This window comes from Oryctolagus cuniculus, chromosome 11, assembly GCF_051225735.1.
Source record: "Oryctolagus cuniculus isolate XC-2025 breed Fujian yellow rabbit chromosome 11, ASM5122573v1, whole genome shotgun sequence".
Taxonomy (NCBI): domain Eukaryota; kingdom Metazoa; phylum Chordata; class Mammalia; order Lagomorpha; family Leporidae; genus Oryctolagus; species Oryctolagus cuniculus.
The window spans coordinates 27,327,562-27,353,175 of record NC_142877.1 but is presented as its reverse complement, the minus strand read 5'-3'; the positions used below and the strand labels follow the sequence as shown (position 1 = coordinate 27,353,175).

Genomic DNA, 25,614 nt, shown 5'->3' with positions numbered 1-25,614 from the left:
TAAGACCCCAGGCCTCCTCCGCCCTCTTAAGCAGAAACCACCACCCCCTCCCAAGACCCAACTCCCTGCTCACCAAAGTGCGTTCTGCACACACAGGGTCCCCTTCAGACATGGCCACTGGCACTTTTGACCACCAGGGCCGATGGAACGGAAAGAACAGGCCCCAGCACCGGGGGCCCCGTGCCCAGGAGCCTGCCTCCTGATTCCACCTGTGCAACTCACTTGAACCCAGGTGTTCAACTGTCACACAAGGCTGAACACACCCAGCCACATCCCTGGGCTGGAGGAGGAAGGGCCGCCCACAGCCCGGGCAAGGAGTGAGGGTCCAGTGGCAGTGCCTAAGGACTGGGGGCACTGCCCTTCGTACCAGTAACATCTCAGCTCATCTCTGATTCCTATTTTACAACTTAGAAACGGGAACTATTGTCACCTCGCCGCCACTTCCTCCCATCCCACAGTCACTTCCTCTTGTATCACGGGAGACAAAGCTTTGTGTCTGTCCACAAAGCCCAGATTCGGGACAGAGCGGCTTCCAGGGCCCACCAGGATGCCGAGCCCAGCCCTTCAGCCTTGCCTGCCCCTGCCATGCCTGCTGCTGCCGCCTCTGCTGCTGGGACTCACAGGTGAGCGCCTCCACCCTCCGTGGCCCCACAGTGTAGGGGTGCTCCCCGACTGGCTGTGCTGCTTCCCCGTGGCCAGGGGGCTGGAGGACCTCTGCTCCAGGGCCTGTGTCCTCACTGCCCTTTGCCGTAAAACATTTCCCTAAATGGTTTCTTTTGTCCCTAAATTGCCCCCTGACTGGAGGGGTCCTTTCCTCTCACATCCAGGTCCAGACAGGATTTAGCCCACCAGAGTGCCCAAGCCACCGTCCCTTTGCCTGCCCTCTGAGGCTCTGTGACCCCTGGGGCTTGACTGCAGGACCTGGTTCCATCCTGAGGGAAGGGGTGCAGGTGCAACATCTGGCTCCTGGGTCCAGCTAAAGACCTAGCCCCTGGGAGGCCGGGCTGCCCTGGTCAAGGTGTGTTTTGGTAGCTGAGTAGAGAAAGAGAGAGAATAATGGGCTCTGTCCATACAGTGTAGACCCTTAAGGAAAAAACAAACAAACAGGTAGGGGCAGGCGCTGTGGCATAGCGGGTTAAAGCCCTGACCTGCAGTGCCGGCATCCCATATGGGTGCCGGTTCAAGTCCCAGCTGCTCCACGTCCAATCCAGCTCCCTGCTAATGCACCTGGGAAAGCAGGAGAAGATGGCCCAAGTGCTTGGGTCCCTGCACCTATGTGGGAGACCCAGAAGAAGCTCCTGGCCTCAGCCTGGCTCAGTCATAGCTGTTACAGCCATTTGGGGAGCGAAACAGCAGATGGAAGATCTCTCTCTCTCTCTCTCTCTCTCTCTCTCCATAACTCTGCCTTTCTAATAGGTAAATAAATTTTTAAAAAACAAAACAGAACAGGCAAAGGTGCTTTTTAGACTGTTACATCTCCCAGAAGCTCAGCACGCTAAGATTATGTCCTTAATGTGGGCGTTTCTCCTGCTGACTATTCCATTCCACGAAGAGCTGGGCTGGGCTGGCAGGAGAAGAGAGGCACCTTCTCTTCCCAGCTGTGTTAGCATCTCAGGGGAGGCACCAACTAGAAAACCAGTGAAAACCTGCCTGCCTGGGTTCAAATTCAAGTTTCATCACTTGTTCACTGTTTGAGCAACTTACTACACTTCTCTCTGCTCGAGTTCTCTTGCCTGTGAAATTGGGATGAATAATAACACTTTTTTGTAAGGTTGTGGTGAAAATGAAATGCATTCGGTGACACAGTGAAGTGTTGAGAATACTATGCAGCACCCAGAAGCATCGCTGTTATAGTCTTCCAGGGTTCAGGAACTGCAAATACAAACATGTAAAAATGGGCCCGGAGGGGCCGGCATTGTGGCACAACAGATTAAGCTGCTGCCTGCAATGCGCGATGCTGGCATCCCATATGAGGGCTGGTTCAAGTCTCGGCTACTCCATTTCAGATCCAGCCCCTGGCTAATGTGCCTTGGAAAGCAGCAGAAGATGGCCCAAGGGCTTGGGTCCCTGCACCCATGTGGGAGACCTTGATGACAGTCCTGGATCCTGGCTTCAGCCTGGGCCAGCAGGGGGAGTGAACCAACAGTCAGAAGATTCTCTCTCTCTCTCTCTCTCTCTCTCTCTCTCTCTGTGTGTGTGTGTGTGTGTGTATCTCCCTCTGTTTCTCTGTAACTCTGCTTTTCAAATAAATAAAATAAATCTTTAAAATAATAAAATGCATAGGCCATATATTTTTAAATGACCCTGGAAGTAGGCATTTAGCCTAGGAGTTAGAACACCTCCGTCTCACATTGGGGTGCTTGGGTTCATTTCCCAGCTTCAGCTTCCTGCTAATGCAGACCCTAGGAGGCAGCGGAAATGGCTCAGTGACTGGGTTCTTGTCACCCTGTGGGAGACCTGGATTGCGCAGGACCGCTTGGCATTTGGAGAGTGAGTCAGCTGTTGAGAGCTTGCTCGCTTTCTCTCCCCTCTCCCCACCCCCCGAATACACAGTAAGAAAAATCGTCGTAATGGCTCTACAGATTCGGCCATTACAGCACCCACTGTGTGTCTTTAATGCTCACAGCAGCCAGGGGCACAGGAATGATCAAACCTGCCTGGTTGAAGAAGAAACAGAAAGCAGGGGAGGGAGCGAGTTCTCTGGCGGGGCTGAAGCATGCACCTGAGCCCAGGTGGGCCAGATGCCCAGGCCAGGACCTCAGCAGCTGGACTCCCGGCCAGCAGGGGGAGCCCCTCCCACAGAAGCCCTTCTGTGAGCCCGGCGGGGTCCTGAGTGGTTCTCAAGGGTTCCCAAGGTTGAGTTTCTCAACAAAACTGCAAACTTACCATGAACCACAATGTATACAATTCCTCACGTTGTGTATATTGTAGCAACGGGAAATAGGGGGCTCCGAGAGATTCGGGAATTTTCTCAAGGTCAAATCTCAAATAAGCAACGGAGGAGGAATCAAAACCCAATCAAAGGAGTACTTTTTAACCCTTTCTAACCTCTCCACTGTGCTACCTCCATATCTAGTGAATTTTTCAACAAAATCAGAATCACACTAAATATGATGCTTTATTATTCTTCAAATCAGGGCCTTTTTTGCTGATGTGTGTATGTGTGTCTACACTATCAATACATCCCCTATATATATTTTACCATCATTATCTTAACAGCTACGTAGTTTGTTCATTATGCTGTTGTACCATTGTTTATCTAACTACTCCGGATTTGTTCTTGGACCCGTGCCTTGAATCAAATTTTCTGTATTGTAAGTACTGTCATCACCATTCCTTCACACAATGAGCTCATCGTCCTCTGACATTTCCTTCAAAGAAGTCTCTAGAAGAGGAATTAAGTCAAAGTGTATGTGTGCATTTTGAAACACAGAATTTCCCTGTGAAATAAGTCTGTCTCAGTGTTAGCAATACATTGTCTCAACACACGCCGCATAGAAGCAAAAGCAATGCACAGGTGCCCCGTTTTGAGCATTTCGGACCAAAACCGATTCACTCAGTCTTGTGTCCTCTGCTTGTTTAAGACATGGGTGTATCAAGGGCACAAGTCACCCAAGGTCCTGACTGTAATGCCACTTTGCATCTTTTTTTTATTATTTATTTTTTTATTTTTTGACAGGCAGAGTGGACAGTGAGAGAGAGAGACAGAGAGAAAGGTCTTCCTTTTGCCATTGGTTCACCCTCCAATGGCCGCCACAGCCGGCGCGCTGCGGCCAGCGCACCATGCTGATCTGAAGGCAGGAGCCAGGTACTTACCCTGGTCTCCCATAGGGTGCAGGGCCCAAGCACTTGGGCCATCCTCCACTGCACTCCCGGGCCACAGCAGAGAGCTGGCCTGGAAGAGGGGCAACTGGGACAGAATCCGGCTCCCGACCGGGACTAGAACCCGGTGTGCCGGCGCCGCAAGGTGGAGGATTAGCCTATTGAGCCACGCGCCGGCCTGCCACTTTGCACCTACCACATTGGCCAATTTATGTTCTCGCCCCCAGTGCGTGGGAGAGCTGCTTCCCACATCCTTGCCCACCCTGAGACCTGGCAAAGTCTCTCATTTTTCCAAGTTGGCATTCTGAAAACAGGGCATGCTCCCAGGGTCCAGAAGGAAGATAATTTTTAACTTTTATTGCATTACAAGCTTGTTGACAAATGACCCAAACCGGGGAGAAATGTATAAGTAATTAACCAAGTCTCCAGCCCCATCCCGTTCCCTGGGGACAGCCACTTTTTCAGAGTGTTGTTGGCTTTCTTCCATGTAGCTTTCTGCCATGGACATAAGCTGCCCCCGGGCCCTCTGGCAAATCTGTATATGCATGTGTGCTCAGGGCTGATTCTAGGGGCTTTGGCTCTTCCATTCTCCCCAGCTCCTGCCTCAGTACCGACCCCACTCTGTCGCTGTACCCTGAGGTGTGCTCATGTTTCATGTGCCAAGAACTGCGTGCATTGCTTTTTAACTTCTCCAGCTAGTCTACTGTGGACTTTAGCATTTAGCTTCTGCTTTAAATATGCATCTCCTTGTTTGACTGAGGTTCCGGGACATCTTTTCATATCTCCTTCCCTGTCTGTACCTTTGCACAGCCTGTCTGAACTGTCTCTGCGTTGCTCTCCAGCAATTTGTCCCTCCTAGAAGCTGATACACCAGAGGGACAGAGAGAATCGAGGAGCTGCACCTGCAGGTTGGACCCAAGCGCCTGGACCCCAGCCTCAGCCCCTGCTGAGCCAGGGCAGGGGTCTTGGAACTGAATCCTGTTTCCCCCCAGCAGTGGCGGCAAAGGAGGCGCTGCAGGTGACTCAGCTTCAGAAGCGGGTGTCGGTCTCCACTGGAAACTCGGTCACCCTGCACTGCACCATAAACACCCTGCTGCCCGTGGGGCCCATGCAGTGGTTCAGGGGGGCTGGCCCAAACCGGAAGATGATCTACAGCTTCAAGGGAGGCCACTACCCCCGAGCCACAAATGTCTCAGACACCACAATGCGAAACAATACGGACTTTTCCATCCGCATCCATGACGTCACCACTGCAGACGCTGGCACCTACTACTGCGTCAAGTTCCAGAAGATGGGTGCCTATGACGTGGAGATTAAGTCTGGAGGAGGCACGCAGGTGTCTGTGCGTGGTGAGTCCAGACCCCTAGAAATCCAGCCCGTTGTTCTGTAACGAATCACAAGTCCATAGCTCAGCCAGAGGGTACCCCCTTGGCTAAGCCGTGGGCCCACTTTGAGGCTAGAAACTGGGAGCTCACAGTGATGAAGCAGAGTGGAAATAATCCACAGATTCCTAGCCCTCTGCAACCTTCCAGCTTAGACCCACAGAACAGACTGAGAGGACCAGGGAAAAAAGCAGGACTGCAGGGCCGGGCGGCCTGGATTCACCGGCTAGCACTGCCGCTGAGTGACCTTAATGAGTTTCTCAACTTCTCTATGCCTTGGTTTGCTCATCTGTAAGATAGGGAGGGGGCGGCACTGTGTGTAGCAAGTTGAGCCGCCACCTGCAGTGCCATCATCCCTTAGGGGAGCCCGTTCGAGTCCTGGCTGCTCCACTCCTGGTCCAGCTCTCTGCTAATGCACCTGGAAAAACAGTGGAGGCTAGTCCAAGTGCTTGGGCCCTTGCTCCCATGCAGGAGACCCGGAAGAAACTCCTGGTTCCTGGCTTCAGCCCAGTCCAACCCTGGCCATTGCAACTGTTTAGGGAGTGAACCAGCAGATGGAAGATTCTCTCTCTCTCTCTCTAACTCTTCCTTTGGATATAAATAAATTAATCTTTTTTAAAAATAAGACAGGGATAGTATTGATCTCATAGGTTGGTCATGAAGATTACACATTAATGTGTTTGTAAACGTAAAACACCTACCTGAGATTGCTCGCTACATGATAATCATATTAGGGTACATCATCAGTTTCAGGATATTTCATTTAAACTTAAAATATAAACCTACAGGCGTGAAGCCGCAGACTCCCATATGATCTGTGTAGGATAGGAGAGCAAGACAAAGAGGAGACAGAACACGGACTCACAGCTAGAACAGGTTTGTTCACCGCCTGAGAGGACTCATCCCTGGTGAATGCATGGGCACAGAGCCCCTGCTCCCACACACCAGCAGCTTATCCTGGGAGAGCGTGGTGGGGTCTGGGCTAAGGCTGAGCTTTTGAGAAGAGGGAGAGCTTGGGCTAGTGGCTGATCCCTCAAGATAGGGTGTGGTTTGAGAGGGTTTGGACTAAGGCTGGACTCTTAAGACAGTGGGGAGGGTTTTGGCTAATGGCTGGACCTTAAGATGGTGGTATGGCCAACAGGTGAGGCAGGGCAGGGCTGAGCCTGCTGAAGAAGGTGGCAGGAAGTTGGGGGCCTGCTCCCAGGCGCACAGGTGAGAGGCCAAAATAGATCTAAGGCTTTGTCCTTGCTCATCAATATGAATGATAGAATTGTTAAGGTAGGAAAGTATAAGCATTAAATTTTTAAAAGCATTTCCTTTTTCAATATTCAATTTTTATTTATTTGAAAGGGAGACTGACAGAGACAGGAGGAGAGACAGACAGATCTGCTACCTGCTGGTTCACTCCCCAAATGGCTGCAATTGCTGAGGTCAAACCAGGTGGAAACCAGGAGCCAGGAGCTCCCTCTGTGTCTCCCACGCGGGTGCAGGAGCCCAAGCACCCGGGCCATCCTCCACTGCTTTCCCAAGCACAATAGCAGGGAGCTGCATCGGAAGCAGAGCAGCTGGGACTCAAACCAGAGCTCACGCGGTCGCCGGCATCACAGGCAAAGGCTTAGCCTACTATGCCACAAGAAGTTCTGGTCCCAAGAACCGCATTTTTATGTAGAATTTATGATCTATTTCTTAAATCTTGGCCTTCATTTCTGCAAGTTCCTGAATCTGGGCCTGACGGATGCGATCGTGGCTGAAGACAGAGACTGTAAATAGCACTGTCAAAAGGAATCCCGAGAAGCAGAGACGTCAGTTCATGCCTCTTTGTACTGATGAATTAATAATCAGGATCTTTTTTCTTTTAAAAACTGAATGTGATAATTTGCTCTGGCAGAACCATATAAACATATAGCAGCATTTGAATCTTTAAAATGTTAACACCTCAGAGCCATGAAGAAACAGAGAATGGTAGGCAGTCTTTTGGGTCAAAGTGAAGGTCATACAATTTTGAAGAACTGAAAATAAGGGGCTGTTGCTGTGGCATAGTAAACTAAGTCTCTGCCTGTGGTACCGGCATCCCATATGGGCGCCTGTTCAAATCCCAGCTGCTCCACTTCCAACCCAGCTCCTTGCTAATGGCCTGGAGGATGGCCCAAGTGCTTGGGCCCCTACACTCATGTGGGAGACCTGGAAGAACCGCCTGGCTCCTGGCTTCAGGTTAGTCTAGCTCCAGCCATTGCTGCCATTTGAGGAGTGAACCATTAGATCGAAGACCTCTCCTCTCTCTCTCTCTCTCTGTCTCTTCCTCTCTCTGTCTGTAACTCTGCCTCTCAAATAAATAAATCTTTTTTAAAAAGACTTAAAAATAAAAACCAAATTGTACAAAAGGCATTGCGAATGAGATCAGTATGAGATATCCAAGGGCAAAATCAGACCCTACAAGGCAGGAATAATACCTTCAGTGTTCTCGGAAAATTGTTTCCAAACTCAATGCTATACCTAGCTTATCTATGGTGTTGACAAAATCACCGAGAACTGACTTCCATGCACCCTTTATGCTTGATCACAATAGGAGCTAAAGCAAGACAAAGTGAGAATGGGAACTAGGAATAAGGGATTGGAGATTTCAAGACAACATATGGGAGGTCCAGAAATGACCAATGGGCCACCCAGGAAGACTGAGGGACTTAATAGGACATCACAAAAAGATAGAATTGGTAGAATATTCAAATAGCCTTCAAACTCTTGCCTACTGTTATTTAATATTGTGTTGAAATATTAGCCAATGCTTTTAGAAGGAGAAAGCAACAAAATGTATAAGGATTGTAAAGAAAATGGAAAAACTCTCTCTCGGGATGGGGGTTGGGGCACAGCACGTTGAGCCACTGCTTAGGCTGCCTGTGTCCCATATCACAGTGCCAGCTGGAGTTCTGCCGGCTCTGCTCCCTGGCCAGCTTCCTGCTAATGCACCTGGGAAGGCAGCAGGTGATAGCCAAAGTATTTGGCTTCCTCCCACCATGTGTGAGATCTGCATGGAGTTTCTGCCTCCTGACTTCAACCTGCCCCAGCCCTGGCTGTTGTGGGTATTTGGGGAATGAACTAGTGGGTAGAAAAATCAATCTGTCTCTCTCTCTCTGTCAATTCTGCCTTTCAAATAAATGAAAAAGCTTATTTCTGTTTGCAGATAATATGGTATCTGGAAAACTTAATAACATTGACATTGAGCTATTACAAACAATAAGATGACTTAGTAACATAGAAAGTTGTCAAATCAAGGAACAGAAATCTGTAACATTTATCCAGTTAGAAGATATAATGGGAAAGATGAACATATACCGTTATAGAAAAATTAAATCAAATACTTAGGACAACTTTTACCAAAATAGTGACAAGCACTACATTCATTTGCCCACAAAACTCTAGGCACAGTATTTGAAGCAATGGTGGACAAGACACTGGACACCAGGCAACCAAGCATAGTGATCCCTGCAAGGTGGGAAGCAAATTGGTGACCACTAGGATTGCCCCAGGTTACTCCCTGCGGAAGCTTCAAGGCCGGCAGGCAGGAAGGGAGGATCCTGGAGGCCTTGCTGAGTAGGTAAGAAGAAAGTGGAAGTGGATGTAGGTCAGAGTGGCTAGGGTTTGCCAGGCGAGCATGGCAGAGCAGGGAGATTCGCACACAGAACTCCGAGATCTTTAGAAGGTCTCCCTTGGTGTTGAGTGGAGGGGTGAAGTGTCTGCACGTGTGGAAGCTACCTGAGGCCCAGGAGAAGAAATCCTGGCCCTCATACAGGAGCAAGAACAGCACCCGTGCCTAGCAACCTGAGTGAAGATCCTCACCATCGGGTAGGGTACGCAGAGCGTTTCTGCCTCAGAGGGGAAGGAATTAGGCCCAGACTAAGTGATGCGGCGATCCTGACGCACAAAGCTTAGGCGTGAGGTCGAACTGCTCGCAGGCCATTTAACCATGTCCCAAAGCAAGCCCAAGCACACTCACAGAGATGCAAAACATCCAAACCCAACGAGGTCAAATTCTCCAGAGCTGGCACACAACGCGAGACCAGCAGGCAGGGAAATGGCAGCAAGTGTGATTCATAATGAGAAAAAAAAAAGTCAGCCTTTGGAAACCTAACCAGGGAAGACAGGCGAGAGAATTAGCACACGAGATTGCAGCTCTGCCTGTTGGCTAAGAGCAAGTGTAGAATTAGCACACGAGGACATTAGTGTATGTACACATTCTACGCTCTTATTATATGTGCACATTCTAGAGGAACTACGTAAAGCTGATGCACAGGAAATATAAAAAAGACCCTCAGTGAGCTTTGAAGATAAAGGCTGCAAAGTCTAGCAGGAAAACTAGACTGGGGAGGACCAATAACAGATACGACATTAAAGAGCACTAATAGGCTCAAAGATGACAACAGGAATCACTCACACTGACACAACCTGGAGTTCTGTGTTAAAAAGGGTGAAAATGTGGGGGCACTGTTTAAAGTTCATGGCAAATGGGATTAAAGGTAAGTTTATCTGGGAACAAAAAACTTTTGAAAATCCATGCATATGAAGGGTCTTCAAAAAGTTCTTTTTGTATGTGAGCAAACTATGCAGAGGTTTCAAAAATGTTTGCATCAAAATAAATTGATCTTTTAATTCCATTTTTCCATGCATCTTTTGAAGTGCTCTTGTACAAGCGTATATTTTTTTCTCACATTTTTAAAAAAGAAGCATAAACCAAAATCTACTTTTAAATGTGTAGCCCCTATAGCCACTGCCTGTAGTGCCGGCATCCCATAAGAGTGCTGGTTCGAGTCCTGGCTGCTCCACTTCTGATCCCGCTCCCTGCTAATGCACCTGGGAAAGCAGAGGAGAATGCTTGGGCCCTCACACCCATGTGGGAGACCCAGATAGAGATACTGGCTCCTGGCTTCTGATCAGCCCACTTCTGGCCCTTGCAGCCACTTAGGGAGTGAACCAGCAGATAGAAGATCTCTCTCTGTAATTCTGCCTTTTAAATATACACATAAATCTTTTTAAAAGATGTATTGAAAGGCAGAGTTACAGAGATGCAGAGGCAGAGAGAGAGAGAGGTCTTCCATTTACTGGTCCACTTCCCACATGGCAGCAACAGTGAGAGCTGGGCTGATCCGAAGCCAAGAGCCGGGAGCTTCTTCCAGGTCTCTCAGGTGGGTGCAGGGACCAAAGGACTTGGGCCATCTTCTGCTGCTTTCCCAGGCCATGGCAGAGAGCTGGATCAGAAGTGCAGCAGCTGGGATTAGAACCAGTGACCATGTGGGATGCCGGTACTGCAGGCAGTGGCTGTACCCATTATGCCACAGCACCAGCCCCATAGATAAATCTTAAAAAAAAAAATGCTTAGTTATAATGAAGGGAAGAAAGAGGGTGGAAGAGACAGAGGTGAATGCTCAACTTCTCTGAATATGCCTTACTTAAGTTCTGATTCTGTAAACACATATTTTCAATAATTAATAAACAAAATCCAAAATGAGAAAAATTTCAAAATCTAAATTACTAAGTCTAAAATGAAAGTAGTTAATCTCATTATGCCTTGACCACATGGAGATGAAGTAGTAACCACATGGAGATGAAGTAGTTCAAGGGACTTTAAAGCATGGAGTTTTAGCTTGGGTTCACTGAGAAGCGGCTCATGAGACAGGATTGAATGCAAAGAACTCCAGTAGCGAGTGGCAGAATCAGACGCTCAGTGAAGGGTGCGTGAGTGTGTCATGGTCCCTGCAGGAAACTGGAGCTCAATCCAGGTGGAAAACCCTGGGGATCAGTACAGAACATGGGAAAGTCTGCACACTCAAAGATCTGTTTTCTCCAACAAAGAACTGACCAGGAAAAAGAGAGAAGAAGAATTCCTTTATGAAAAGAGAGTAAAAGGTTTGGGAAGCAACAGCAGAATGTAATACATGGATGCTACTTGGATCCTAATTCAAACCAGCTATAAAAGTATACTGATGAGACGAGCAGGAAAATTTAAAAGCTAACAAATAATTATTATGAAATGTTAAGTATAATAATGGTATTTTGATTTTTAAAAGAATTCTTACTCTTGGACATATGTGCTGAAGGAGTTAGGAAAGAAAAGAAGGAATGTCTGCTATTTGCCTGAAGTAGCCCCATGTGTGACTTATTTCACTGAGCACAATGCCCACTGCCTTTATCTGTTGTCCAAATGGCAGGATCTTCTTTTCAAGGCTGTGTGCTTGCGCCCTGATGCCTTTACTGCGCACCTGCTGACAGACACTCACTACTGTGAATGGGACTGCAATGAGCCCCGGGGCAAAGATCTCGACAAGGTGGTGACTTCATCTCCAGAAGAGGAGTTGCTGGATCGTGTGGCTCCTCTGTTTTTAATTTCTCTATCTATATGGACTCTAAAGGCCATGGAAAAACATCCTCAAATACACAGAAACAGAATTGAATGGGGGAACGGGGAGATGGAGGTCCAAGCAGGCCAAAGTGCGGTTATGGAGAATTAAGTGTAGAGATATAGATTCATTGTATTTGAAAGGCAGAGTGACAGAGAGAGAATAAGAGATAGAGAGAGAGAGAGAGAGAGAGAGAGCTTTCATTCGCTGGTTTGCTCCCCTAATGGCTGTATAGGTCAGAGCTGGGCCAGGCTGAAGCCAGAAATCCAAAACTCTGTCCCAGTGTCCCACATAGGTGGCAGGGACCCAAGGACTTGGGCCACTTCTTCTTCCCTCTCAGGTGCATTAACAGAGAGCTGGACTGGAAGCAGAGCAGCCAGGACTCACGCTGGCATTCCCACAGTGGATGCTGATGCGGGATGCAGCTTAACCCACTGCCCCCAGGGCCAGCCCCAGAATTAGAGTGCTAATGACGGACAGCATGAGGACTATGCAAGTTAATACTGTGGTATCATATACTAGAAATTTGCTCAGAAAATAGATGTTGGGTACTTTAAGCTAAAAAGGCTTAACTGTGAAATAATGGGTGTATTAATTCATTGATCATAAAAATAATTTCCATAATATGTTGGTATCAAAACCTTAGGTTGTATAGATTAAATATACACAAATATATAATGGATGGTAGAAGTATGATGAACAAGATCAGCCCTTTGTTGCTAGTTGTTAAAGTCCCATGATGAGTGTTTTCACTCTATTTTTGTGTTTATTTAAAAATTATAATAAAAAGTTCTTTTTAATCCAAGCCTGTACACCTCCCTGAAAAATCTTTGTGTTCCCCCAGCTATTCATGTACCCCAAACTGAAGTCACTACAACAATTAGCAGACAGAAAGTTTGGGGATGAGTTTGTTCATAGGAAACTAAGCAAATGCAAATAAGGAGGCGATTAAGAACCCTGGGAAAACAAAAGACTATACCGTAGAGTATTTCATGGCCCAATTGTGAACAATACTCATATGGTTTTAATAATATAAATATTGAATACTCATAAAATAAAAAATTATGTCTCTATGATCAGAGCATGCGTAGCTGGCAGGAAGGGAGACATACGAGCTAAATCATTATCGTCCATAGTAGTAGGTCTACCCCTAATATGTAAAGCTAAACATTTGAGAAATAGCAGTCTATGTTATTTGAAAACACAGAGAGCCATGCCCAAAGAATCAGACAAAATAATTCAAAACAGTTGATCTGAACTGTTTGCAAGGAGACAAAATTAAGGATCTGCTGAGAGGCGCTGTTTGTGACAGGCGTTGCAGGACCTTGTGACAGTGTGCTTTGGGGAGGGAGGGGGACAGGAAGTGCCAAGGTCAGATCTGCATCTTCGTGGGACCCCGGGGGTCTGGCCTCTGAGTGAGAGGCCAGGTCGGGGAGGCCCCTCAGTGGACTGGGCGGGAGGTCCAGCAGGGCGAGGCCCGCACGGAGAGTCACTCACTGTCTTCGTTTCTCTCCCTCCTCTCTCTCCTCCTCTCTGCCTTTGCCTTGACCAAAGCAGCTAAGCCCTCTCCTCCGCAGGTTTCCGGCCCCGGCACCAGGGCTAGCCCAGGCCAAAGAGTGAACATCACCTGCACGTCGGCCGGCTTCTTCCCCGGAAACATAAGCATGAGATGGTTTGAAAACGGCACGGAGCTCCCGGCCTTGGAGACTCAAGTCCTGTCACCGCCAGGTGCCTCTTCCTACAGCGTCACCAGCACCGTGCTGGTGTCCCTGTCCCTCTCCTCCCTCCACTCCCAGATCACCTGCCAGGTGGCCCACAGTGAGCTGCAGAGCCCGCTCCGGGAGCACGTGAACATCTCCCAGTTCCTGCAAGGTAAGCCCCCACCCCCCCCCCACAGCCACCCCCGACCCCAGGGGCGCATCACCTGCATCCTCCCACTCACTCCCCACAACCCCCAGGGAGGTGGGTGCCAGGGTCCCTGTTCCACACCGCCATCCTCCGCCCACACAACGCCCTGCTCGGGGCCTTTCCTCCCAGAACTCCCTTCCCTCTGGAAGCATCTCTGGGAGGCGGAAGTCCATTCCTACTTTCTGTGGGTGCTTGTTGAGTGACTGCCCCGGTGCTCGGGGAACCCACAGGAAGCACAGCAGGCCTGGCTCTGCCTCGCTGAGTTTGCAGTCACGTGACCCCCGTCAGCCACGACATAAGCAATTCTACAGTGATAGCGTTTGCCAAGAGGGGAAAGAACAGATTGTTGAAACCGAGGGAAATGGGAAATCCAGCTCACTTGGGAAACGCCTTTTTGTAGAAGTGAAGTTTGAGCTAAGGCATGAAGCCAAGCAAAAAGAAGTGTGTTCAAGATAGAGGAAACAGGGTGTGTGCAAAGGCCCTGTGGTATGGGGTGGGGTGGGGGTAGAGAGCAAGAAGTGAGGAGGCCAGCATGGGGAGAAGTCGGGTGCTTGGGAGAGGAAGAGGCTGGAGCCAGGGGGATGGGGACCAGATCACACAGAATTTCTAGGCTGCAGCCAGGAGGTTTCTCCCACTCAAGGTCTCCATCTGGAATCCCAACACCATTGTCCTAACCACCATGCCACCATCGCTTTGCTGCCAGTCACTGCCCTTGGGCCATGCTTCCAGAACCCACCCTGGCATCGGGGGAAGGAGCAATGCAAGCTACATGTACCCCCCTCCTAGCTCTGACTGCATGCAGCCAAAGTCCCTGGACTGTGCTGAGCTCAGCTCAGGGCCTCCGCCATGCCCTCCCTGCCCCCACCCGCTCCCAGCGCCCCAACAGCCTGCCCGCCCCCAAGCCCTTTCTCGTGTTGTTCCGGCTTTGAGGGCCATGGAACCAATCAGCCCCACGTCTCCTCCCCTGCTCCACGTGCATTCCAGAGCCCACGACGAGCGTGCTCGTGGATTCGGCAGGCTGGGAACTGTGACAGGGCTGAGCAGGGATGGCTTGGCTCTGCCCCCTGACAGCTCGGCCTGAGCTGGACCAGTCAGAGACTGGGATCCCCCGGGACTCCCATGCCTGGCCCTCGTGCCGGCTGTCATCTCGGTGGCTGTGTTCCCGGGGAGACAGAGCCAGGCGAAAGCCACACCCACCTCCACGACCCAGCCTCAGCTGTCACCCAGGGCCGTTCCCTGCTACATCCCACTGTCCAAGGCAGCAGAAAGAGGGCCCCTCTGATGGGGAGGGGAGATGTTCTGGAGCATCTGGTGGGCTTGGCGCCCCCCTTTTTGGAGAGTACAATCTACCCCGTGTAGTTAACTCCGGTTCAGCTTCGAACTTCTGCTCGAAGTTGCTTCCTCCGGAAACCCCGTGCTCCTCCAGAGACAGGCGGTGGTCTTGTCCGAGGCTCTTGGGGCCCCTGGTCGGGGGGTTGGTGGGGTGGTGACCGCTGTCTCCTCCTTGTGCCCCCAGCAGAGTGGGAGCTTTGCAAGGCAGGGGCAGCCCTGGCTTTGTTCCCTGCCCTATTCCGAGAGCCAGAGGATGCCTCTAAGGGCATGGGTGTCCCCAAAGGGGTCGTGCAGGAGGAAGGTGACACAGGCAGGGTTGTCGTTCCAGTGGTGCCCACGGTGACCATCTCAGCACACCGCATCCCAGAACTGCAGGCCTCCGTCCTCACCTGCCATGTGCAAGGGTTTTACCCCAAAGACCTGCGCGTCGCCTGGCTGCCGAGGAGCGCATGCGTACAGACCTCCGAGGCTCCGGGCTCCACCCCCAACCCGGACGGCACCTTCAGCAAAGACTGCCACATCCTGGTCAGCACCTCCGAGCTGCGGGATGACAGAGTCACCTGCCAGGTGGGGCAGGAGGCGCAGGTGCTGGTCCAGGCCAGCCGGCGGCTGAGCGAGGTTGGAGAAGCGCGAGCGAGCATGGGTGAGTGGGAATCCCGTAACCAAGGGACACGCGGGGCCCGTTCAGACGCTGGTTCTGCTCTGCTCGCCATCACTTCCCCTTCCTGAAGCTCAGCTTTCTCATCTGCGAGATGGGACAGCAGTTACGGCCTCCTCTTCAGAGCATTAGGCTGGAGGTACCAGAGAGCAGTGCGCCCTGCTTCCATCCCACCGCTGGATCCTGACAACCAGATCCCCCACGAGCCACTAAGTCAGCAGGAAGCACCTTTCCCCAGTTCCCCATATCCCCCACCCCCCCACACCCATCAAAGCCATCCACTCTCGACGGTTACTGAGATTCTCTTGGGTGCTTTGCCTGGGTGCTCTCGTTGGATACAGTTTTCTAAAGTACATGTTATCATCCCCATTTTAAAGACGAGCAAACTGAGGCTCACAGGGATGAAGTGACTCCCTGAGATGCTCGTGGGGCTGAGCCTGCATGCAGGCTGCCTAGGAATCAGGTACATCCTGATCGCTTTCTGCCAGCAGGTGCCGCCGAATTCAGCGCCTCCCTCCTCCTCAGCTGGAAGGTGCTTGCTCTGATTTCACTCTCTGCTGTCTATGCCTACAGGAAGAGCCACCCTTCCAGGTAAGGGCGGAATCAGGTAGGGGTTGAGCTTCCAGGCGCGCTCCCAGTTCCCCTCGACCTTGAAAGGTGATGAATCCCGAGGGTCTCAGAGCTGCCCCCCCCCAGTCCCTTCAGCCCTCCACTCTGCCTCTCACATCTTCCGCCTGAGGATGCCCAGAGATACAGGCTCCCTTGGTCTGGGCAGGAGTCGGAGAGAGGGAGGGAGCGGATGCGAAGACAACCCCTCCAGGTGGTGTTGGAGGGGTCAAGGGCTCTGGGCCAGCTTCCTGCTTCCTCTGCAGGGCACAGGCCTAGGGGTGCAGCCCTCCCCAGAGACGAAGGCCCTGCCCTCCTGTCCCGGTCAGGAGGACCTGCCGCGATGCGTGTAGCTCCACCGCTGGCCCTCCCGGTCTCCCACAGCCCCCATGGGAGGTGACAGCATGAATCGGAAAGGTCAGAGTGAGAGGCGGGCTCGAACGCCCTCCCTGGGAAGGAAGTTTCTGTCAAGACTCATGCCTCTGAGTCCACAAGCTTGACCATGACACCCAGCAGAGGCAAGGCAGGTTCCCACCTGGACGCCTTGCTGGCTCCCCAGGAAAAACCATTGTGCCCACCGAAGTTCTGCCATTGAACCTGTGCAGCTCCCTGGCGCCTTTTGCCTTTATTTTTATTATAAAGTGTTGCAGATGGCACAGAAAAATATAAAGAAGAGTTCAACGAGCACACATGGATTTGTAATCTTGCCATATTTGGTTCATGTGCAAGTATGACATGTGCAAACATACTGTGTGTCCTGAAAGCAGGGGTGGAGGCATTAACATTGCACAACCTGGGATCTGTGGCAAAGCCCGTAAAGCGAGGCGAGAGGACCACGTCATCGTGTTTGGGGTGTGATTCATGAATATCTGTCCACCAAATAATACGGCAGCCACACATTCTGATTCAGTGTGGCTATTAACTTCCTCATAGGAGAGAAAGCACTTGGTACTTGTCTGCCCGTGTCTGGCTTATTGCACTTAGCATAATGAGCTCCAGCTCACCACTCTGTTGCAAATGTAGGAGTTCTTTCTTTTTATGGCTGAGTCATACACCATCACGTATACAACCCACATTGTCTTTATCCAGTCATCACCTGATGGACATCTAGGTCGATTCCACAGCTGCCCTTGTGAACTGGGCTGCAATAAACATGGGTGTGCAGGGGTCTCTTTCCTGTGCCAGCTTCGTTTCGTCTGCAGTATATTCCCAGAAGTAGGACAGCTGGAGGGTACGGCTGATCTGTTTTTAGGGTTTTGAGGACTCGCCATAGCGTTTTTCCACGACGGCTGCGCTACTCTGCATTCCCACCAGCAGTGTGTTAGGATCCACTTCTGTCTGCATGCGGACCAGAATCGCTTCTGTTTTCACTTTTTGATAATAGCCATTTTAACTACAGTGAGATGATGCCTCGTGGTGGGTTTTGTTTGTATTTTCCTGATGGCTACAGATCCTGAGCATTTTTTCATGTGTTTAAAGGCCATTTGTATTTCTTTCTTTGAAAAATACCTGTTCAGATCCTTTGCCCATTTATTAACTGGGTTACTTGTCTGTTGCCCTTGAATGTCAAGAGCTCCTGTATGTATGGATATTAATCCTGTATCAGATGCACAGTTTGCCAATATTTTTCCCATTCTGTTGGTCGTCTCTTCCCCCCGTTGATGGTTTCCTTTGCTGTGCAGGAACTTCTTAGTTTGGTATAATTCCACTTGTCTATTTTTGCTTTTATCACCTGTGCTTGTGAGGTCTTTGCCAATGTCTTGGAGTGTTTCCCCTAAGTTTTCCTCTAATAGTTTTGCAGTTTCAGGTCTTACATTTAGAGCTTTGATCCATTTTGAGTTGGTTTTTGTATAGGGTGTAAGGTAGGGGTCGTGCTTCAAACTTCTGCATGTGGAAATCCAGTCTTCTCAACATCATTTGTTGAAAAGATTGTCCTTTCTCCATGGAGTGTTTTAGCACCTTTGTCAAGGATAAGTTGATTTAGATGCATGGATTTATTTCTGGTGTTTCTATTCTGTTCCATTCGTCCACATGTCTATTTTTATGGCTGTACCATGCTGTTTTGGTTAGAATAGCCCTGTAGTATGCCTGGAAATCTGGTATTGTGATACCTCCAGCTTTGTTTTTAATCATTCAAGATTGCTTTGACAATCCTAGATATTTCATGTTTTCATATGAATTGTAGGATCGCTTTTTCTAATTCTGTGAAGAATGTCATTGGTATTTGGATGATGACTGCATTGAATCTATACATCAATTCGGGTAGTATGGACATTTTGATAATATTGATTCTTCTAATCATGAACAATGGAGGGCTTTTCATTTTTGTCTGTCAGCCCCACAAATGAGATGAAGTTAAAGAAAATACGGCCAGTAAACAAGAAGAGACACCCAAACCCGTCAGGAATCGGAGGCATCAGGAAAAGCAAGGGGAAAGCACGCTGAGCGGCCCTTTGTTCCCTGGAAAAGTCCCAGGAGCAGCCGGTCCTGTCCTGCATCGCTGTGGGCACGGAAGGGACCTCATGACTCTGGAACACAGCTCAGCCCTTTGTTGCGTTGAACATTCACACACCTACAACCTGCCATTCCCGCTCTGGGCTTATGCCCCAAAGAAATTCTCGCACATGCGCACCAGGGGATATGTACAAATGCATACATCCCTGGTAGCATTTTAAAATTAGCAAAATTGTTTTAAATTTAAAATTAAATTGTTTAAAATTAGCAAAGCCTGAAAATGACCCATATATGCATATATAGAATGATAGACGATCCATTTACTACAATCACAGAAGGGAATGTTCTAAGGAGGTTAAAAAATGAATGAACCACATGCATGGTAATTCAGACAAATCTTAGCAATAAAATCTTGGTGGGAGGGTAGAAGCCCCAGGAGATGTGTTCCAGAATGATATTCTTTCTGTAAAGCTAAACAGTACACTGTGTTTAGGACTATGTTAAAAACTCATATTTTTTCAAAGGAACAATGAACACAAGATTCCAAATGTCTGTTACCTGGGACGTGGGAAGGCAGCAGGACGAGAAGGTTGGGTGCCTACAGGTAGACGGAAGTTTTTTTTCAGAGTTGTAGCTTCTGTGTCAGGTGGGGGCCTGCAGGAATGTTTATTGTGCTGTAGACAAACAAGTAGACAAGAGAGCAACACTTTAAGAGCTTTGATGTGGGTGTGCAGGGCAAGAGAGGGTGGATGGGCGGTTTTAAGCCATTTGCTCTCCATCCCCCCAAATCAGTCCTCAAGCAGGACATGGAGAGTGGCCCAGGTGCCCAGAGAAAAGCGAAGCAAGCAGAGGAGCCCTGGCGTGGGCATGAATGCGCTTTAGCCCTTTGAGGAAGGAGCCCCTGTCCCAGGCAAGCCCAGCCCAGCACTTCCAGATAAATATTTGCTCGTTGCAAAGGTGACGCCTTCATTGACTGCGCACAGATGGCTGAGTGCATACTCCACGTAGACACGGAGCAAACGTGAGTGAGCACTGGTCACGGCGGTCCCTACCTTCAGGGAGAAGAAAGGGAGGCAGTGAGGGCTCGAGGGAGGAGGAAGAATTAAAAATGTGATGAGCGCTCCGAAGAAAATAAAAGTATACGCAAAATAATGGCACTGCAAGGACCCAGCTCTCCACGGGGGTCGGGAACCACGCGGCTGCCAGCTAGGAAGAAGGGCAGAGAAAGCCTTTCTGAACGGCGGGACGCGGGACACTGAAGTTGGTGTCAGGCTTGTACAGAGCTCGAATAAATGCTTGCTTGTTAGAGGAACGTATTGTGCCAAGCCCTACGGTGGGACAGGGCCTGGGAGGTTCCAGGGCAGGAAGGGGACAGTGGGGCTGGGTCTGAGCAGTGGGACAAAGGGCAGCGCTGGCGTGATGGGCGGGAGCCGGAGAGATCCTGGAACGGAAGTCGTTAGAGACTTGGTCCAGCACAAATCGCAAGATGCTCGGATGTTTAGAAATCACCCTGACTCCTGTGCAGTAGGGAGATGAGAGGAAAGCCAGGCCCTGAGCCAGGAGGCGGGACGGGAGCCACAGAGGTGCCAGTGAGGATGTGTGGTGACGAGGACTTAAAGGGAGGGAGGGTAGGGGAGACCCTGAACATGGCCACGGAGCCTCGCGTGGGGACTGAACCGGAACGGTCACAGGGAGGATGGATTGCGCGATGGAGAAGAAAGGGAAACAGGTGGAACAGGTGGAAGAAGCAGTCGGTGGTGGGAATTCACAGCTCAGTTCTGAGCGTTAAATATAGCGCGTGTTCGTCATCCAGGGGCCAAGTGGAGCAGGCAGAGGGACAGACGTCCGGGGTTCAGGAGCGGGGTCGGAGCAGGAGAGATATTTCTGGAGCCACTGGGGCTATGCTGCTGGTTGCCAGGGCAGCCAGGCAGCGGAACTAAAGCATCCAGATCCTCCCTTTCCACCCGCCATGCCGCCCGGAGCGCTGGGCCACAAGGCAGCTCCGGGCTGCGGTACAGCACCGGTTCCCACGCAGGCCTGGCGCGGAAAGGGAACAGAAAGATGAAATGCGCGTGTCTGTCAGGATGGCGAGATTGTAGAACACTTTTCATTTGCATATCAACAAATCAGTTTTAAATGTGGTCTGAATTACTGGGAATCTGCTACCTGCCTGGGCTGGGAACGTCCCGCTGGTTCCCTGTCCCGTCCTCCTGGCGCCCCCTCGTGGTTCTCAGTGGCCTTACTGGAGACTGGAGAGGCCCAGCACGAGTGACACGGAAATCACACCGCGATGGCCGCACAGCCCCTGAGAGGCGCTGCCTTTTGGGGCACGGCCGACCTGAGCGGGAAAGGCTTTTGTACCCTGAACAGAGTAGGTGATGGGATCAAAATAAAACAATGCAACGCTCAGGCCACCATGCATTCCAGGGAGGCAAACAGAGCTACGCATAGATTGTTTCCCATAATCTGATTTCTGTTTTAAGCGCTCTCTCCGTGGACTTAATCTCCTCCATGACATCAGTGCATACAGACATGGGAGGCCCAGCGCCGTGGGCAGCCCTTGACCGTGGGTCCCCACAAGTGCCCCTAGCATCGATGCTCTGACGCCCCAAGAAACTCTGCAAGGAGACCTGAGCCATTCCCAGCTCAGCTCTTCCGTTCCCGGGCCAGGCTGGGACGCCGAGAGCTGGGTCAGCAGGAAGGATATCCTCCTGACTCTCTTGTCCCTCCGAATTTGACCTGGGTTTGGGGGAGCAGGTCGTAGGGCTCTTCCCGGAGGCCCGGTGTTGGCTCCCTCCCTGTCCCCTTCCACTCTCACATACATCAGAGGCGGGGAGTGTTGTCTAATCCCAGCAGGTGACGGGGTTGGGGCAGCTGGGGGGAGTGATAGGAAGGGACATGTTCTGCAAGAGCCCATTTAAAAAAAAAAAAAAGATGTATTTTACTTAGGGGGAGGGAGAGAGAGAGAGAGAGAGAGAGAGACTTCCATCTGCTGGTTCACTCCCCCAAAAGACCACAGCGGCCAGAGCTGGGCCAATCTGAAGCCAGGAGGCAGGAGGCAGGAGCTTCTTCCAGGTCTCCCACGCAGAGCCCATTTTTTTTTATTTTATTTATGGATTTATTTCTTTGAAAGAGTTACAGAGAGAGAGAACCTGGCTCTGATCAGGAGGAGGTGCCAGAACAATCCAGATGAGGGACATTCTACACAAGAACTGGCCTGCCCTCTGCGAAGTCCCAGTGTCGTAAAGGGAGGAGAAACTGTGCCGGGTTACAGGCACCTACGAGACCCGGCAGTGAAGCACAACGGGGTCCTCTGTAAGATGTACGTGTGGGGCAGTGGCAAAGCCCGAGGGAGGCTGCGGCCAGGCCGCTGGTGGCGCACACCTGGTTGGGTGATGCTGTGGCCGTGCGGCAGGATCGCCCTGGCTGCGGAAACACGCGCTGAAATGTTTGGCCCCGGGGCCGGGATTGGCGTAAGGGTGAGGCTGCCACTCAGGACGCCCTCGTCCCATATCGGGTGCCTGGGTTCCAGCCCCAGCTCTGCTTCCAACTCCAGCTTCCTGCTAATTCACATCCTGGGAGGCAGCAGGTGATGAGGGTTCCAGGGCCACCCACACAGGCAGTCGGGATGGAGCTCCTGGCTTCCGGCGTTGGCCGGGCCCAGTCCTGGCTGTTGTAGACCTTTGGGGACTGAACCAGTTAATGGAAGCTCGCTCTCTCTCTCTCTCTCTGCTTTTCCAATCAACTAAATAGATACATTTCAAAAATAAAACATTCAGACCATTTGGGCTGCTTTATGAAAAACATGTACCTTAGTTAGGTCATCTGGAAGCAGCAGAAACTTGGCTCTCCTGGTCTGGGGGTTTTGCTGGAAACTGGTAGTTGAGGCCGTGGCCGGTTCACTGGCGAGAGGTTGCTCTCCGCTCCCACCGCGGCGCCTGCTCCCGCATCCTCCATGGCAGCAGGCAGCCGGGAAAGCCCAACAAGCCTCTTTCCTAGAAGGCATTAATGCCATTTATGAAGCTATTAGTTACTCAATCACCTCCCTAAGACACTGCCTGACCACCACCACCGTGGCTGCCGGCTTTCACTCTCACATTTGAGAGGCTGCTAACATTCAGGCCACGACAAGGGACGTAAAAGGCAACACGCGCGCAATTCACTCACAGGTGTTTCTACAGAGTTCTTCGTCCCATGCTTGCAAATTTCCCCTAAGATTGAGATCATTTTCAAACATTTTTTAATTAAGTGACACTCAGGTATCATGAAGCAAATTACCTCTGTTGCGAATGAACAGACAGCTAACACATATTGAGAGGTTACTGCAAGCCAGACGCGGTCTGATTGCCTCACTTTCATTTTGCAACAACTGGATGAGACATACCCTGCCCTATAATTATGTTCACTTTGCAAATGAGGAAACTCACTCACACGCACACACTCATTAAGCTGCCCGGAGTCGCACAGCCGCTAAGAGCCTGACTGGGATTTGAACCCGGGCAGCCTGGCTCAACCTCCCTGCTCCTCGCCGTGATGTTCCTGTCCAGTCCTGCGGCTTTAGGTACCATTGAAAAGTAGCCCCAGGAAGCTTCCATTTCTCTCTCCTCTCGCTTGAATCTCATTTCCAACTGCCTGCTCCGTAGCTCCACGTGGACACCCAGCAATGCCTCAAGGTCAACATTGCAAAATCTGACCCTCTGCCCATCCTCCCCCAGATCTGCTCCCCCACTGACTGTCCTGCTTCCCCCGGTTATCAGGGTCGAAAACCCAAGAGGCACCTTTGACGCCTCTCCTCTGCCTCCTCACCTCCCTTCTCTCGGGAAATAACTCCACTTTAAAATACATCCATGGGGCCAGCGCTGCGGCGTAGGGGGTAAACCCGCCGCCTGCAGTGCCAGCATCCTATAGGGGCGCCGGATTGAGTCCTGGATGCTCCATTTCCAATCCAGCTCTCTGCTAATGTGCCTGGGAAGGCAGCAGCAGATGGCCCAAGTCCTTGGGCTCCTGCACCCACGTGAGAGACCTGGGAGAGGCTCTTGGCTTTGGATCGGTGCAGCTCCGGCCATTGTAGCCATTTGGGGAGTGAACTAGCAGATAAAAGTCTCTCTCTCTCTCTCTCCCTCCCTCCCTCCCTCTCTGTAACTCTGCTTTTCAAATAAATAAATAAATAAATCTTTAAAAAAAATAAATAAAATACATCCGTAATCTGACCACTCCTCACCACACCCCCGCCAAGAGTCCCCCTCCATCCTCGCTTTCCCAGATGGCAGCAATGAGCTCCTTGTTGGTCTCCTTTGTTCACCTTTCTCACTCCTTCTCAGTATAGCCAAGGGAAGAAGACTTTAAAAAAAAAAAAAAACTACTTAATTATTTGAAAGGGGGGGAGAGAGAGAGAGAGACAGACAGACAGACAGAGTGCTCTCCAATCTTCACTCCCCAAATGCCTGCAATGACCAAGACTGGACAGAGCCACAGCTGGCAGCTGTGAACTCAGCCCAAGTCTCCCACGTGGGTGGCAGGGATCCAAGCACCTGAGCTGTCACGGTTGCCCCCAAAATCAGCATCAGCAGGAAGCTAGAGTCAGGAGCCGGAACTGGGATTTGAACCCAGACCCTCCAACATGGGATGCAGACATCATGATGGATAGGCTCACTGCCCACCCCAGCTCCTTTTCAATGAGACAAGTGCTGTCCTCCTCTGCTCAACACCTTGCTACAGCTACTCAGCTCGCTGCAAGGTGAAACCTTGCCTCAGCCCCCCCCCACCCCCTCGGCCCTCACCACCGCCTGCCCCACCCTCCTGAACCTGCTCCGTGTTCTCCGTAGGCCGTGCCGCATCGTTTACTTCTTTGCTTTACTTGTTACGCATTTTGCATGGCCTGTCTACCCCACTGGAATGCAAATTCCGGTTGACAAGGGCGGTGAGCTTTGTCTGCTTGCTCTCGCTGAGAACAGTGCCTGGCGCGTGGTGGGTGGGTGGTCAGTGTTTGCTGAATGGATGAGCGACTGCCCCCTGGAATGTCTCGTGTCGCAATAAGAGCAGGATGACTGGAGAGCAGAGGACAGGAAGGGAGGACCGAGGGCTGCAGCGAGAGCGCCTGGTCCTGCCAGCCCAGAAGCCGCGCCCACAGTCCGCGACGGCGTGCCCCGGTGTGACAGCAGCATGCTGGGGGGAGCAGTGGTCGGAACTGGACAGCAAGCAGCGGGATCTGAGGTGGTTTTGGGCTCATCCGTGGCTGTCATTTCCCTGGTGGCTGAAAGACACGTCCTGTGCTGTGGAGGAGTTGTCACACGCTGTCCCCAGGTTCCCTGGACGAAGGTGGGGGAAGCAGCAGCCGTTTGTGACAGGACTGAAACCCCTCTCTGTCCGGGCACTCTCTTGCCCTCTCCCCTCCCTTCTTAGGATAGAGCTTCCGGTGATCAGAGCATGCAGCCCTAGGGCACCGTGCTGGCCACCTCCAGCCCACCGACACCAGTGTCCCCTGGCCACCTCGTGAGGAGGATGAGGGGCCAAACAGGCTTGCTGGGGAGCTGAACCCAGAGGCCACACACGCGATGGCCCGAGCCAGGAAGCAGGGTCCACAGGGAACAACACGGCCTTTCCCAATCCCTATCCGGGTCAAGTTCACCCAGCCCTCCTGAACACTGCCCCTTCGTGTTCCTGTTTCCATACAACGTCCAGGGCGAGCTGGACTCAGTGAGGGTCCAGGAGAAAGCTGCTGCCCCCTCCTCAGCACAGGCCCGTCAGATAAGCCACATGGGCCGTCCTGAGAGGCAACAAGCCCCGCCGTGGGAAAGTGCGCTTTACGCCGCGTGGGGCTGGGCGAGGGTGGGCTGCTTGGCCGTTCCCACCTTGCCCCTCCGTTCTTCCTCTCGCTGCTCTCTCTGGCTCCCGTGAGATGGGAGCAGAGGAAAGGGGAGGGAGAAGGGGTTTCTCACCCATTTTTCCTTCCCCCTCTCCTGAGGCGATTTGCAAGTCACGTGCTATTCTAGCGGCACTTTTGTGAGCCTCCCAGAGGCGTCCCAGAGGGGATGTCCAAGCAGCTGGCTAGTGCCCCAGCCTC

General features: G+C 51.3%; 1 protein-coding gene and 1 long non-coding RNA gene across 3 annotated transcripts; one reads left to right on the top strand and one right to left on the bottom strand.

Moving 5' to 3' along the window:
* The first annotated feature begins 477 nt into the window (after positions 1–477).
* Positions 478–18,570, top strand: LOC100350239 (signal-regulatory protein beta-1). 2 transcript variants are annotated; one of them, XM_051845175.3, is made up of 6 exons: positions 478–623; positions 4,818–5,171; positions 13,151–13,465; positions 15,162–15,476; positions 15,983–16,082; positions 18,434–18,570. In XM_051845175.3, exons 1-6 carry the CDS (start codon positions 548–550, stop codon positions 18,540–18,542), a joined length of 1,269 nt encoding a protein of 422 aa, XP_051701135.2. In that variant the 5' UTR covers positions 478–547; the 3' UTR covers positions 18,543–18,570. The 2 variants fall into 2 exon arrangements, with proteins under 2 accessions (XP_051701135.2, XP_069908088.1); XM_070051987.2 differs by having other exon boundaries at positions 15,980–16,082.
* Positions 17,941–22,542, bottom strand: LOC138844321 (uncharacterized). The gene is made up of 2 exons (XR_011379958.2): positions 22,363–22,542; positions 17,941–19,225 (listed from the first exon to the last, which is right to left on the bottom strand). It is a non-coding gene; the product is annotated as an uncharacterized LOC138844321 (long non-coding RNA).
* Between the last annotated feature and the right edge of the window lie 3,072 nt (positions 22,543–25,614).

Coding starts and splice junctions, on each gene's coding strand:
- LOC100350239 (XM_070051987.2), top strand. CDS start 548: ATGCCGAGCCCAGCCCTTCAGCCTTGCCTGCCCCTGCCATGCCTGCTG. Junction 624..4,817: donor TCTGCTGCTGGGACTCACAG/GTGAGCGCCTCC, acceptor TCCCCCCAGCAG/TGGCGGCAAAGGAGGCGCTG. Junction 15,477..15,979: donor AGAAGCGCGAGCGAGCATGG/GTGAGTGGGAAT, acceptor GCTTTCTGCCAG/CAGGTGCCGCCGAATTCAGC.